The sequence below is a fragment of the Sciurus vulgaris genome (assembly GCF_902686455.1).
Source record: "Sciurus vulgaris genome assembly, chromosome: 10".
Taxonomy (NCBI): Eukaryota; Metazoa; Chordata; class Mammalia; order Rodentia; family Sciuridae; genus Sciurus; species Sciurus vulgaris.
In genome coordinates this window covers 72457607-72474298 of record NC_136470.1, presented here as the reverse complement: position 1 = coordinate 72474298, position 16692 = coordinate 72457607, and the positions used below count along the sequence as shown (strand labels likewise).

Here is a 16692-nt window from a genome sequence, read left to right as displayed (position 1 = left end):
GTCCACAAAGGAACTAATTTCCTACTGTGTATTGAACCTCTGCTTCTGTTTCCTGTCTTGGTAAATGGCACAAACAGTTGTCCATGTCAGAAAACTAGACAGCAACTTGATTCTTCCCTCTCCTCCACTTGTCCAGTTTCTAAGTCCATCTCTGTTCATTCCTGCAGTGCTTAGTTTAGATATTTCAGACAAGAGAAGAAGAAAAGAATATATGGTTGATTGAATAAAATTTCTCTGGAAGGAAATATAGGAAACTCACATTGGTTGTCTCCAAAAAGAAGTGAGTGTTTTGGGTACAAGAATAGAAAGGTGTCTTTTAACTGTTTAGTTCTTTAGACTTCCTGAAGTTTGGAACCATACCAGTGTATTATTTTTCAAAAATTAAAGTTTCTAGGGTTGGAGATGTTGCTCAGTAGTGGAGTGATCGCTTCTCATGTGTGAAGCCCTAGGTTCATTCCCTGTTAGCCCCCTGAAAAAAGTTTCTACATCTCCCCCTCCCACTGCATACTCATATGTTTCTGCCATGTTTGTTCTTGAACTCTCATCTCTGAGCTTTGATACTTACTTTCTTCCCTGTGTGTGTGGAACATCTGTCTCCATTGCCCATCCATGCCAGGACTGCCGCCTCATACATACCCACACTCTGCTAGTAAGGTTTTCTCATTTCTCACATCTTGACGAATGTCATTTTTTCTGGGAAGCTTTGACCCCACACTCTTCAGTTAGTTGCCTTTTGTTTTATTAGAGTATTAATCACACTGTACTGTAACTGTTAAATTATTGGTTTATAAGATGTTAGAGATAGACTGTCAATCTTGTTCATTTGCATAGAGACTCAAAATATTTATTGAATGGAATGAAGTTCTCAATCTATACATCTAGTTCTGACCCATTACAAGTTTCTGTCCCATGTCTTAAGACTTGTTAGATATTTCTGTTTGTATGTCTCATGTTGTCTCAGTGTGTTCAAGTTCCAAGTTCTGATTCTTCCTGTTTTGATAAATTCTAAACTTTGCAGTTATATTTGGTGTCTTTTCTCTGTATACTTTGTATAGCAGATCACCAAGTCTTGTTGATTCTTACTGTTGCTAGATCCACTTATGATTACCTTATTTTGGTCCTTGTCCTCTCACAAAGGTGTTTTTTCTTTTTCACACAAACGTTTTTGATGTGCTCATCTGATTTATCTTCCTACCTCCCAAGTTACTCTTGTTTATTCCCTCTAGTAATAGCTTCATCTTTCCTAAAATAGTCTTGTTGTCATCATTTATTTTACTCTTAGAAACAGTCAGCTTCTTTAATGGCTATGAGATGAAGGACCTTCTCATTCTTTCTAGTTGGGGGTTAGAACTAGTAGTATTCCTACTACTAGTCTGTTCTTTTATTCTCTTTTTTTGGACCTTTGGTAAGGGTATTGGGGATTTAACCCAAGGGCAATTTACCACTGAGTTTCATCTCTAGCATTTTTGTTTTTTATTTTGAGACAGGGAGTCACTAAGTTACTTAGAGCCTCACTAGGTTGCTGAGATTGGCCTTGAACTTAGGATCCTCCTGTCTCAGCCTCCTGAGCCACTGGAATTACAGGCATGCACTATCATGCTTCTCTTTTCTTTTGCTCTTAAGGTAGTTTGTAGTACAGACTTTTCTATTTCTAGCTTTTAGGTGTAGCATCCTTCCTCTTCTTGGCTTCAGAAATCTTACGTGCATTCCAAGTTTTTATAAAGTTTTATTCTTGACTCAAGTATTCTGTTTAATTCTGACATGTTTGTTTTCCAGATACTACTTTGGCATTTTTTAAATTGCTTTTTGATATCTCTTACACTGCTGTTTATCTTTTTTTTTTTTTTTTTTTTAAGGTTTGTATGGATTGAGTATAAAAAATATTTTTTCATTATAGAAAAATTAACAAATGAAAGTCACCCATAACTCTACTTTCTTAAGTTTTTGTTGTATGCAATTTTATGTACTGCTGTACAGTTTTATATACTGCTTTTTTCCTGGTGTTCACTTAACATTCTATTATAAAACTTTTTATAATTTCCTCTGAGTAGATATCCTAGAAGTAGAACTATTTGGATAAAATTGTGTCTTTTTAAAATGCTTCTAGGTATGTATAACTAAATTGTGTTTAGAAAGAATTATTTTACTAGAAATTTTTGTTTTGGAGGCTTTTGTTTAATTGCATTTCTTTCATTGTGAGTTTATTTTCTGTTAAAGTTTTGTTTTTTCTGTTTACATAATGAAGATAGCAGCCATCTTTATTTTTTGGAAATGTTTTTTCACATTGTTGGTATACATTTTAAATTTTCCTATGTGAAATTTTCGATATGGAACAGATTTAACTCAGTGAAATTTTTATTTTTATCTTATAACTTTGTTTTATGCTTGGAAATATTTTCACCATCCCTAGATCAGCTATCGACTGATATTTTCTTCTATTTTATGGGGATTTTTTTCCTTCATTTTAATATTGTTCCTATGTTGGTTGCAAGCATTAAGAATTGATTTTTAAAAACGATTTTCAGCTATTTAGCTTCTTAACCTATTAAATAAACCTACCAGTCACTGGAGAACAGAAAAAAATTATTAAATTATTTGTAAGAATTTGCGGGGCTGGGAAGATAGCTCAGTCAGTAGAGTGCTTGCCTTGCAAGCACAAGGCCCTGGGTTCGAGCCCCAGCACCCCCCCCAAAAAAAAAAAAAAATTTGCATTTGCTTCTGGATTAGCTATTTTATTGTTTAGTGATTTATTCTTGTGCCTGCCATATACTATTTTGATCATTATAACTTTTATAATTTTTAGTTTCTAGTAGAGTAGACCTCCTTTTTCCATGTGTGTTTGTCTTACCTCCCTTGCCTTTTTGAGATGTTTGATGCCTTGTGTCATGTTTTTTCAATCCTCATATCCTTTACTTTATATATATAGTCATTAAGTATGTATTGGTTCATTGACTGCAAGATAGTTAGCAGAGGATTTCAAATCTGAGACTACTTTTCTTGTCCCTTAATTTGTTTGCCCATCCAGAAGGCTTAGCTGTAGAGTCAGGAGCTGAATGAGTAATCCCTATTATAATCACTAATACTAATATTATTGTGTTTTATTAAGTATGATTTTAGTTGTTGTGAATATGTAAAATGAAGCTAGTTTAATAGTCTTAGAAACTAATTTTTATTAATAGTAAATGTTTTTATGTATAGAAAGTTACTTATTTTTAAGATATCAAGGGGAGATTTATTTCTCTATCTCTATTTTTCCTAAAATAAGCTTTGTGAGTTAAAGATTTACTTATATTTGGAACAGTACAATATGTTAAAAAGTTTTAAACTTTTCCTTTTAGGTAATTTTGAATTGTTCAGCTCTTCAGAGTTTATTGCATTTGCTGAGTAGCCCAAAGGAATCTATCAAAAAGGAAGCATGCTGGACAATATCTAATATCACAGCTGGAAATAGGGCACAGATCCAGGTAGACTCATAGCACCTTTATTTCTTATACCTTTATTGATTGGTAAGGTTTTTGTTTTTCTGTTTTTTTTTTAATTCAGCCGTTAAAGTACATATTGTTTTTATTATTGCTTTGAAAATCACTAACTTCTGTTGCTATTTCATAGTCTGCTTCTTATTTTCTTTTTCCTAGCTTCGAAATGCTTATTCTTTTGAAATTTTTACTTATACCTTGGTTTACCCCTTTGTCTTTAATATTTGATGACTTACCCAAGATCAGGAAAAAGTATCTTGTACTTTTGAAATGTTTTAATGTGCTTTATGTTACACAGATTGACTTTGCTCTTGCCAAGTAAAATAGTTATTTTCCAGTGGAACCCTATATTAGATTATTTAATTTTTCATCCTTTGGAGATCTGTTTTTCTTTAAATGGTTATCTATCCTTTATTTTTGCTCTTCTGTCACTGGAAGAGTAACCTGAGAGGAAGACAAGCAGTGGGCTAATGTTTCAGCATGAACTGTGATCAAGGCTGCAACAGTGGCTTAAAACTGAGTGGAATCATAGAAGTCATCTAATCCAATATTTTCATTACATAATTATTATGTTTGAGCATCACATTCTAATCCATGAATGTATAATTATTATGCATCAATAAAAGTAAATGTAAAATAAACGATGAAGTTGAGGCTCAGAAAAATATAGTAGTGTCCTCAAGAACTTCTCCAGTAAATGACAGGACTAGGATTAGGTATCTTTGCACTAAAGTTTGCTGACTTCCTTCACTGGTATAGTAGAAAATATTCTTGAACAGGAAAGCATTATTAGTCATCCTGAGAAAACTGAATTAAGGACTGAGATTCATAGCTGTAGCAGTTTATAGTGTGGCTATGTAATGCCAGCTGTGGTTGATGGTCTACCACCACCAGGCTCATATGTACCACTTCTCAGATTAAGAGAAATTATGGAAATATACTTTAGGTTTTTAAACTGATGGGGAACCTGAAGAAAGCAATTTTGGGCAAATTGCTTTAGTGTTAGTAAGTGGGGTTGAATAAAGTACTCTGTTCTAACAATAGTTCCTTAAGTACAAATAAGGGAATTCTGATAATTTCATTGGAAGTAGTGCCTTAGATTATGATGGTGACAGTGATCCTAAAGGAAAAAGATAACCTTGGAATGTTTTAAAGTGAGAAGGAAAAGGAAACTTGGTAACTGATTGAATAGAATGGATGTATAAATAAATAGCCATTGTGAACTAGAGACATTTAAATGGAGACCTGATAGGACAGATGTAGGGAATCAAACTATAAATTGTTACATGGGGTACAACAAGAGAGGACAATGAAAGAGAAAAGAACTCGGGGAGAAACTAGGTGATGTTAAGATTTTAGTCTCCACAGAGGGTGTCATCCATGGTATTAAGGTGTAGCCTGATAGGAATAGGTGCTGGGAATTGAACCATTGAACCCAGCGTCTCATACATGCTGGGTAGTAGGCAGTTAACCACTGAGCTACATCCTCATTCCCCTTCCAATTTATTTTTAACAAAGGAATGGTGTCATTAGTAAAGCAGAGTTAAAAGTTGCAATTAGTATTAGGAATATTTTTAAAAATCTTATTTCCTTTTCTACTTAAATTTTTCCAATTTTAATTTTTTCTCAATTTCAGACTGTCATAGATGCCAACATTTTTCCAGCCCTTATTAGCATATTGCAAACTGCTGAGTTTCGGACAAGGAAAGAAGCTGCTTGGGCTATCACAAATGCAACTTCTGGAGGATCAGCTGAACAGATCAAGTAAGTACTAGCCAGCATCCTATAAATTAAAGGAAAAATTGTTGCTGGGTTTACATCCCTCCTTCCCTAATATTACCTAGAATGAAAAATTGACTACAATTGAGGAATAAGGTGAAAGATGATCATATTAAATAAGAATGCTTAGTTCTGGCCCTTTGGATGCTTGTTCTCAGTGTGTAATTAGACTCAAATGTATATTTAATTTATTACACTTGTCTCATTCTTTTTGCTGAAATTAATTCTGGGATGAGAGAAAAAAGGCATAGTCAAGGATTGATGCAATAGAAATACTTACAAGTTAGCTTCAGCCTACTCTGGACCTGCTTGGTCAGAAGCATCTTAGATAGTCTAGGTTATTATTTGTAGAACTCAGAGCCCAACTATAATAGCCCAGTTCTTGCTATTTCTACTTTAGATGTCTTAATGGTAGAATTAGATCATACTTGAAATAGAGATATGTCTTAGAATAAAATACCGTATTCAGTAGAGGGAAGTATCTTCTAAAGTATTTTGGTGTTCAGGAAGAAGAGAGAGATTTGTTGTAGCTTGATACTTAAATGGTTTCCTTCATAGTAATTTATAATCTTAGTCTGTAGAGAAGGCATAAATAAAGATGGGAATCAGTTCTTCAAAGGAGCATCATGCAGTTAAATGTTAAATTCTGGATATCCAATGAAAGAAAATGAAGAGTGGTGTAGAGAAAAATGGAACTTTTATCCTCCCACCTCCTTCTTCCTTATTGAACCCAGCGCCTGAAGCATACTCGTCAAGTGCTCTACCATTGAGCTACATACATCCCCAGCCCTTTAAAAATACTTTTTAAAAATGCTTTTATTTTAAGTCATCCATGCTGACCTCGATCTTGCTCTCCTCCTGTCTTAGCCTCCCAGGTACCTGGGATTATACTGACTGGTGTGTGCCACCATGCCCAACTTGCCTTAATTTTCTCAATGGGGGAATTCAGATGAGGGGAAGATGGTTTCAAAGAATGTTAAAGCATTTGCCACTTCCTTATAAGTGATAGCAGACAAACAACTATTTCTATATTGTTGGCGTGTAGATTAGATTTATGCACTCAACAAAGGCTTAAAATCTGTTTGAAATTATAAAATAAAAATTACTCTTAACAAATTGCAGAAATTCTTTAGATAGAGAAGATAAGAAATATGTACCTGAAATAATTAGAACTACAAATAGATTATTCATATATGGATAGCTATTTTGATAAAAGTTCATCATGGACAGGTTATTCAAGGAGGGCTTTGAATTGTCTCCAGAAGCATAAATATGTTTTTTTAGGTCTTTTTCAAAACTCTTTAAGATTCTGAGTCAGGGTACTGGGATTTTAAGTGAGCCATCATAGATGGTAATAACCTAAAGTAATTTATAGTTTTCATTCCTCTGTACCAGATGCATTTTCTTAATGAAAACAATTAAATATGTGCTTCTAAAACATTTCTAAAATACCATGCTGTCTTTCATTAGAAAGTACTTTGGGAGTATTTTGCTCTGTTAGAGAAGAGTAGAATTGCTACAGTCCGCTTTTAAAATTCAGCATATTTATAATAATGAAGTGAATTATTAATCTTCTAGCAGTTTCATCTTACCCAGATGAAGTGTTATCTTGAATGATTATTATAAAAATATTAGTCCAAATTACAGAAACCAAACTGACTTTATCACCGATAAAAGAAATTTATTGAGAAATTGCCAAGTTGTCTTCCATACTGGCTGTCTCATTTTGCATTCCCACCAGCAATAAGTGAGAGTTCCTGTTGCTCCCTATGCTTATCAGCATTAGATATTGTCATTGTTTTGTATTTTAGTCATTCCTAATAGGTACGTATGTTGTTTTGTATGTTGTTTTGTTTCATAATATCATGATAGGATATTGAAGATTGTTTCATATCTTAATTTGCCATCTGTTTCTCTTCCTGGGATGAAATGTCTATTCAGACCTTTGAACATTTTTTAATTGAGTTTCTTATTGTTGAGTTTTGAGAGTTTTTTGTATATTTGGGATACCAGTCTTTTATTAGATATGTGTTTGCAACTATTTTCTTTCAATCCATGGCTTGTCTTTTAATTCTTATAACAGCGTCTTTCACAAAGCAGAAAATTTTTTATTTTCTAATTTAAAATTTTAAAGTTTAGATTAATCATTTTTTTCTTTCCACGACTTAATAAGCTTTTGATATCTAAAACTTTATTGCCAAATCCAAATTTGCCTAAATTTTTTCTTATGTGGTCATCTTTTAACTTTTTACTTTTTCGAGGGGGCATATGGGGAATTGTCAGTCCTTCAACTTTGTTCTTCAGTATTGTATTACTATTCTGGCTTTGCCTTTCTATATAAACTCTAGAATCTGTTTGTTGGTATATATAAAAGATCTTACTAGAATTTTGATTGGAATTATCATATTGAATCTATAGATCAAGTTGGGAAGAAGTGACATTTTAACAACATTGAGTCTTCTGTCCATGATAATGGAACAGTTCTTCATTTATTTTGATCTTAAAATTTTGACATTTTCCTCCTAATAGAGCCTATATATAGTATTTTGTCAGATCTGCACTTCTTTAATGCTACTATAAATGATACTGTTTTAAATTTCAAATTCCAGTTGTTCATTACTAGTATGTAGGAAAGGAATTGAATTTTATTAACCTTGTACTATGCAACCTTACCATAACTGCTTGTTAGTATGGGAGATTTTTGGTCTCAACTTCAATTGTTTGGGATTTTCTGCATAGATACTGATAATATCTGGAAACAAAGATAATTTCTTCCTTCCCAGTCTGTTAACTTTTTCTTGCCTGCCCCACCCCCCATCTTTTAAATAAGTGCATTAGCAGTGGTGAACGAGTACATCCTTGCTGTGTTCTCAGTCTTTCTTATCATTTAAGTATGGTGTTACCTGTACAATTTTTGTTGAGGTTCTTTATCAAGTTAACAAATTTTCCTCTATTCTTATTTTGATGAATCTTTTACATTTTAATTATGAATGAGTGTTGGATTTTTACAAAATTTTTGCATCTGTTGAAATGATCATATGTTGATGTGATCAATTTTTTTTTTTTTTCCCCTAACTGTTGGGTCAACCTTGCATACCTGGAAAACAAAATCCCACTTAATGTATAACTCTTTTTACATATTGCAGGATTTTATCTGGTAATACTTTGTTGAGAATTTTTGTATTTATGTCTTTAGTAGAAATTAATTTATAATTCTTCCTTATACTGTGTATTTAGTTTATTAGGAAAATAATTAGGAAAGTGAGTTTAAGTGTTCCTCTCCTTCCGATTTCTGGAAGAGATCATAGAATACTAGTATGTTGACCTTAAATGTTTGGTAGATTTCACCAGTGAAATCATCTCATAGTAGTGCTTTCTATTTTGGAGGGTTAATTATTGACTCAATTTCTTTTAATACATATAAGTCTATTCATATTAGCCATTTCTCCTTGTGTGAGTTTTGATAGTCTTGTCCAAGAAATTTCATTATCTAAGTTATCAAATTTGTGGGCATAGTTATTTATATTATTTCTTTATTATCCTGTTAATGTCCATAGCATCAGTAATAATCCTCTTTATTTTATGATATTAGTAATGTCATCATCATCATCATCATCATCATCATCATCATCATCATCTTCTTCTTCCTCCCTTCTCTGTTTTTGGTTTGCCTGGGTAGACATTGATTTTTATATATTTTTGAAATTGAAAATAAAGCAGTGTGAGAAAGAAAGTAGAAAGTAGTAGAGTGCACTAGCAGTATGTTCCAAAATGACACTGTTCACATCCTCAGAATGCACCTGGATTCATTATCTCTGCCTCCCATACATAACTTGAGAAACCAGAATGATACAAAAGTAACATTAATATCTGCCATGACTGTGATGTTTTTTGTGTCTTGATTACATTACAATTAATCCTCAATGCATGTTAAATTCTGCCTGAATTAAAGAAATTCAGCTCAAGAGTCCTCTCTACATTTGTTTTATTCTTCCCATAGTCTTCTCACAATTTAGTAAAATTCTAATCACATTTGAATTATTTGGCCTCCTGGGTCTGTGCTGTGTTTCAGAACTAAGTGTATCTTGATTGGGAATTGTGGCTTCCTATAGCAACAAAAAGACATCAGTCTATCAAAACTATGCTATTTTCATGAGTTGCTTATATTCAAGGCTGGAAAAAATTTCTATTTCTTACAGTCCACAAATTGGAGAACTAGTTTTGGTTAATTTTTTTATAGCTTTTTTGATGGTGAAGTGTATAGTTGACTGGGTACTTGTTTTCATCTCTGTAGTCAGTTTGAGGATGACTCACCAGTTTCATAACAGTTTCACAGATTCAGAAATTTTGTTTTGACTAAATTGTCCTTGTATTAATTTAGGTACCTAGTAGAGCTGGGTTGTATCAAGCCGCTCTGTGATCTCCTCACTGTCATGGACTCTAAGATTGTACAGGTTGCCCTTAATGGCTTGGAAAACATCTTGAGGCTTGGAGAACAAGAAGCCAAAAGGAATGGCGCTGGCATTAACCCTTACTGTGCTTTGATTGAAGAAGCTTATGGTAAGATGCTTTGACTGAAGAAGGTTGTGGCCAAAAATTAATTAACTCATAGATGCAGTCTAATGAAAACATTAATACTGCTAGGTACTGAAAGATGTGACTGTTAAGGGAATTACCATTTCTACAAAATAGATATTGCTTACATATGTATTTAGGAAGTCAGTTTATAATATTAGCTTTTAGATATAATTTTAGCAACTATTTTAATGCTATTATAAAATATAAGTAGAGAATCTTCATTTCTATCAAGGAAGAAGACATGGTAAAGTATAGTTTATTGGTAATTCCAATAAAGATCTTCCTTTATTCTTTGTTCTAGGTTTGGATAAAATTGAGTTCTTACAGAGTCATGAAAACCAGGAGATCTACCAGAAGGCCTTTGATCTTATTGAGCATTACTTTGGGACCGAAGATGAGGATAGCAGCATTGCTCCCCAGGTTGACCTTAGCCAGCAGCAGTACATCTTCCAGCAGTGTGAGGCTCCTATGGAAGGTTTCCAGCTTTGAAGCAATACTCTGCTTTCATGTTCCTGTGTCAGACCAGGCTGCCCAGTCGAGTCCTCTTGTGGAGCCCACAGTCCTCATGGAGCTAACTTCTCAAATGTTTTCCATAATACTGTTTGCGCTCATTTGCTTGCCTTGCGCACCTGCTCTCTTATACACATCTGGAAAACCTCTGGCTCTCTGTGGGGGAATACCCTTGTAATAAAAGGGTAACCAGAACGGCCCACTCTTATGGAAAAAATCCCTAGGCTTTGGAGATCCGCACTTATATTAGAGTCATGGAAATATATACATATTAATGTGGCTCCCTTTTTTGTCAGGGAGAAAAGAGGACTCTTCCTCATTCCCTTTAAAGTGGGGGAAAAAACATACTGACATTAAAAGATAAAACTAAAACCTTTATCTTGAATTTCACACAAATACTTGTGACAAGGGAGATATTTAGACCTGTTGTGTATACTTCAGAGTACTTTTCATGAGTTCTTCCACAGTGAACCCTTGGATTACCTAGTGGCTTTTTCTAGCCAAATTTACATTAATCCTTATTGAGACTGGATGGTTTTCTTTCTTCTATTGGCGCCATTCTTCAGATATTAAAGTTAAACCATCCACTCCCTCACCTTCAGCCTTCAGTGAATGCTTTCTAGTTGTCTGGAATGCTGAAGAATTAACACTTTGACTCTTAAATGTGATACTGGTTTGCAGATTCTCTTAAAGCAGAAAAAAGAGGAGCACATATTAATTTGTATAGCTTTTGCTTCTCTCTGGTCTTATGTGACTTAGGATTTGGAAGTGGTTCAGTTCTAATACTGGTATGAAGATTTAGAATCCTTAGTAATCAAAAAACATCCTATAATTCAGTTAAAAAATAAGAGAAAAAAAAAAAAAAAAAAAGGACCTGAACCCTCCAATTTTCTCAGACTCAACCCGTATGACTAGAGGCTGTGTTTCTGCATTACAACAAATATTTCAGGCTTTGTGGTCCTGATCAAGGTCCTCAGTAAATTGGAGTTCACCCTAGGTGCTTTTCACCCTGTGACTGGCAGATAACACATACTTTTAAAGGATACTTAAGGATTTTTTTTTTTCTTTGTCAAGTGCAGCTTGATTCTTATATATTCCTGCTGCATATATGATCCCTATGATGTAGCATTCTTAAGAAAAACAACCATCTTCTCAACATGACCTGCTTAACCTGAATAAGGGCAGTGATCTTTTTTTCTAATAACTTCATTGTTCCCTACTCATTTTATTTAATCTACTACTATCTTTCCCCTGTCCCCTAAATAAAAATGGTGTCCACCTTCTGGCTCATTTAATGATGACTGCAATCATAAACCTGCAAATGGCGCTTCCAGTACTGTGTTCACTGATCCACATTTTGCTTGGACTGGAATGAAAAAATAAGCTTAATTGCCAAGACAACTGCAACTGAGTTCAGTACGACTTCTCGGTGCTAGTTGGCCATCTTGACTCAATGTTGGGATACACTATCAGAGAAGATTTTTTGATGATGATTCTGTTCAAAATGAATTCCGAAGGAAAAGTTGGTGACTTCTGTTTCAGAATATACCCTTTTAAACCTCTTTAGACTTACCCTGTTCTAGAGTTCATAACCCCAAAGTGTAAAAACTATCTGGAAGTTGCCCCTGACAAGCTATTGTACTTCTCTGATGAATCCTGCTGATTGTAGGAGATACTCAGAGCTTTCATACCTCATCATGATGTTCTTTAAGCAGCCAACTTATGTGACCTGATTTAAACTTTTAAAAAACCCACTTCATTCAAACTAGAAAGATTCAAAGACAAAGGACATTTATCAGCCAAGAGTGACGCATTCTTCGCCTCTAGTCTGTAGTTGTGTCTGTGCTCTGGGATGGATACCGTCTGATGTCTGTTGTTATTGATGGAGCAGCCACAGCAAAACTAGTCAACTCCCATCTATACTGTTACTTTTTCTAGTGCTGCTTTGTGCTGAGAGAACATTTTAGTTTACTGCACTTGACTTGTAAAAGACTTTGATTCTTTGTAATTTTAGGGATAAATTAGGTGGTTAATTTAAAGAAGAACTTTCAATGTTGCCTTTACATCACATTAAAATATAACTTCTTTCAGAAGGATAATAGAAGCACTGATTCAGAGTAAAAATCTTGATTTTAGCTTTCTTTTTTTGTGGCTGAGTTTTTTTAAATTGTAAATTACTGGTAACATGTCATTTCTATAGGATGTTTTAAATTATGTATCTTCTATTGGATAGTTAAAATTTTTTTTTCCATTTTATAAACCAATTTGAATGGAAAAGAATATAAAAGCACACCAGTGTCTCACCTTGTTAGAGTAGTGTATGGTGGGAAGTTTTGCTAACAATTGCAGGTATCTCAATGAATGAATTAAAACAAAGAAAGTCCCGTTTAACTGATGTGATCTGTTTTGTTTAAAACAGAAGAATTTCTCTCACCCCTGGTCCTAAAAGTTCATGAACCTTAAGATCTGAACTGAGCTTTTGTTTTTTTAAGTATAAAAATTGAAATTGACTCAAGGTATATCACAGCATAATTCATGTGCGCTGGCACTTATTGATGAAGCAGCCTTTTTGGTAATAGAAATGGCATCTTAAGGGTTAATTGTAAATCCTATTTTGTTTCTCTGGAAGATTCTATTTAGTTTGATTTATTCAATATTTTTATCACAAAAAGTGTGTTACTCATTACAGAAGTATATTGATTTCAACAAAAGAAAACAGTGTAGTTCTGTATGCTGATGAAGGAAATTGACTGTTTTTCCTCCCTACTGACCTCCAAACTTTGAAAGTGTATTCTTTGTAATGAGAACGTTGGTGGGGGGAGAAAAGTATTCAAAGAATTTGGGGTATAAAAGTACCTGGTGTCTGAAGGGCCAGATAGGTAATGGTTGTATGTAGAAATACCAGGGGAAAGGTGAGATGGTGGACAGAAAGAAAAGATTGAGGAGACAGAATTTTTAGTGGAACACTTTGTGTTGTCACTAACTAATCAAAATCCTTTTTAGTTATTGCCTATGTCAGTAGTACTGGTTTTGAAAACTGTTGCCCAAGGATTGTTTCTTCGTATACCTGATAAGACTGATTTGACTTTGGGATGTTTTCAGCCTTATTGTTACAGAGGAAAAATCAGCAGTTTTCCCATAATAAATCTAAATTATTCCAGGTTGCTGCTGATTTTGGCTAAGAAAAAAGCATGTAAGTGTATTTCATCAGCCAGACTTCTCAACTAAATCCTCTCATCGGTGACTACCTATAGGCAACTTAAATTTATTTCTCTAGTGCAAAATAAACATTTCAGCTGTTTGATACCCCAACTTGGGGCATTATGAAAAGATCTTCTTTGGGTCAAGGACTATCTTTTCTTTCCTACCGATTACTTTGGTGAAAATTGTCTTATCAATAGGCAAGTCATTACAGCTGTTTTAGGGGTTGAAGCTTTTTATGTAAATTGGAAAATTGTGATGTATTAGGATGCTTGTTCACTAATGAAGGGGCTCACTTTTAAAAAGAAGTATTATTTGCTTTCAACTTATGTTGTATGCTAACTCCTGCATTCCACATTGGCTCATTTGTGGAGATGTGTGTGCCTATATATGAAACTCTCAAATATTTTGACATTCTTAATTAATAGGACCATTTCCTTCTGCTGGGTGAACCTGCCCAGGCAGGATAATTTTGGGTTATCTTTTCCTATCAAAAAAGTTAAACTTTTAAAAAAGTAATTGAAGGCTGGATGTGACAAGTACATAAGTAGACTGTAATATGAAAAATATAACATGCTTTATGGTCTGGAAAAGGACAGGCTTGTAAGAATGGGTATCTGGGCATCAGAATACTGTCTGGTAAAGAAAAGATATTTGTATATGAATTAAAAGTATCAAATTGTGTTGAATATAAAATACATCTGGAAGCTTGAGGTAAGCAAAGGATATCTAGATGAAGTTCCATTCTGTTTTCAATTAAGTGTAGGTAAAGAAGTCTCTTTTTCTGAAGGTCAAGATAAAGGCACTTTGTCTTTATTTGAGCATCTGTTATGTTATGGCTAAGAACTTTCCCTTTTTCTTAATCCTCCAACTGCTTTTTTTCTTAATCCTCCCAACTGCTTTTTGAGGTGAATAATTATCACTCTATTATAGATGTCATAACAAGACACATGGGAAATTACTTTGCTCCATGGTCACAATCCTTAGATACTGGCTTCCAAGGGAGGAGAGAAGACCTATAAAGTTCTGTCTTGAAGAAAGCAGTGCTTGTGATGTTCTATGCCTAGGAACTCCACAACTAGACTTTCAGCAGCCACAGATGGGCAAGCCTATTTTGTAGGACCATTCATCCTGACTTCCTCATCATTGGCTTTCTGCTCCCTTAGGACAACTCCATCAGGTATAAGTTGCTTTTAGTTTACATAATCTGGTGTAGTAGGCCTCTCAAACCAGACATTTTCCCCCTTTTGTGGTGCTAAAATTCTGTATATCCTAACAAGTACAACAAAGGTTTTTTGTTTGTGTTTTTTTTTTTAAAAAAGGACACCAGATATGGTGGCCTATACCTGTAATCCCAGTGGCTCAGGAGGCTGAGGTAGGAGGATTGCAAATTCAAAGCCAGCCTCAGTAATTTGGCTAGGCCCCAAGTAACTTGGCAAAACCCTCTTTCAAAATAAAATAGGGCTGGGGATATGGTGCAGTGGTTAAGTACCCTTGGTTCAATCCCTAGTACAAAAAAAAAAAAAAAGGCAAATGATCGATTTTGAGTTCAGTAACAGAATAAAAGGAAGGCAATGACGAAAGGAAAAACTTTGTAATGAAGAATTACTTCTTCCTAAAAGAGTATCATCCCACAGAGGTCTTGTTTTACTGTGTTTTCTGTTTAGTATATGTTTACCTCATTTTGGCCACTCCATGACCTTTTTCACAGTGTTCTGACACTGATTTGGAAGGGCTTTAATGATTCTTTATACTCGAATGCAGTCTGTCAGGCCATGGGTGAGTGCCTTGCACATAGTAGACATTCAGTTAATAAGTGAATGAAGGAATATACATCTTTGTGATGTGGTAAAGGGTACTAGATTACAAAAGAAAACTCAAAGGAACTTCTTTATGCTATTGTTTGAAACTAAGACTAATAACTATTAAAGCAATTATCTCAACATCTGTGTTTTATATGTAGTTACTTTTCAGAAAACAATATGACCTGAAGTTTGCAAAAACAAATGTCATAGTGGGTCTGTTATTTTAAACACAACAACAACAACAAAACAGAAAAGTTGATGGGTACATTCTACAGGTTAACTAATATATAATCAACCCCATGCATTTTATACCAAAAATGCCTCATCAGTCTAATCTGGCATACTTTAAGGAAAAACTTGGCAGATATTCACAACTGATGTGGAAGTTGGTGGTTGCCTTGGGCTGTTGAACAGGAATTTTTCATTTTGACCTGTTGTATCTGTTGCACAAGATTATTTTCTTTATCCTTTTCTCCAGTTAAGGGACAGATGAGTAGAAACAAAAAGATGGTGGATTTCTTCATTCTGTGACTACTTGTGTTTTTGGAGATGTCACTAAAGTTTTTTGTTTTTTGGTTTTTTTTTAACAAACATTTGAAGCAAAACATAAGCCTCAGTTCCTGCAGACTGTTGTTTTCTTTATAGTACAAAATTACTGGATTTACATATTTACTAAAGCTGGCTTGGGTAACTGTTGCCCCTCTTTCATTTGGATTTTGGAAATTTTTTTTTTTCTAATTTCAAATCAGTGTCAAATTTCAAATCATTCTGTGATCATGAATGTTTTTTGCAAAAAATAAAATGACCCTTTACACCTCTTTATGCCCTATCCACTTGACCTGAAGAAACTAGCAGAGTGCAGTGGAGGGACCATCATGAGAAATCACTGCCCTATCTACCATTTGTGTTTAGGATTATTAAGATAAATTGATGAATACGGAGAAAATGAAAACCCAAAAGACTACAGTGGTGGGGAGAGAATAGTGCAGAATTTGAGAGAAGCCTGGGCAGGCTGGAGTGTAAATTGCCATATAAAGAGAGTGGAATTTTCCAAGATGAAATTAATGATTATGAGAAGAGTCCACTGGGGAAGTCAGCATTGACTTGGTTTACTGAGGACAGTCCCAGTTTAAATTTGTGGATCATTTTAATACGTTATTTGAGTGTCCTCAGTGTCAACATTTTCTATTTAGAATATTTGCAGAATTTGCTGAAGGGCAAATCTTTTGACATAGTTGAGAGACTTTAAATTGTGAAACTACGAGAAACTTAGTTGATTTCCAGCGGGAGGAAAACTTCAGATCACTTGTCTAGTGAGAATTAAGGGTAACAAAAATAGATAA

General features: G+C 34.3%; 1 protein-coding gene across 2 annotated transcripts in view; it reads left to right on the top strand.

The window, feature by feature from the left end:
* The window catches only part of KPNA1 (karyopherin subunit alpha 1), a 59337-nt gene extending 44486 nt beyond the window's left edge, over positions 1-14851 (top strand). For both annotated transcript variants that reach the window (XM_079156019.1, XM_079156020.1), the window contains 4 exons: positions 3339-3464; positions 5113-5240; positions 9637-9815; positions 10135-14851. In XM_079156019.1, coding sequence (XP_079012145.1) covers positions 3339-3464; positions 5113-5240; positions 9637-9815; positions 10135-10322 — 621 coding nt within the window. In that variant the 3' untranslated portion in view covers positions 10323-14851. The remainder of the gene's footprint in view (positions 1-3338; positions 3465-5112; positions 5241-9636; positions 9816-10134) is intronic.
* Positions 14852-16692: the final 1841 nt, after the last annotated feature.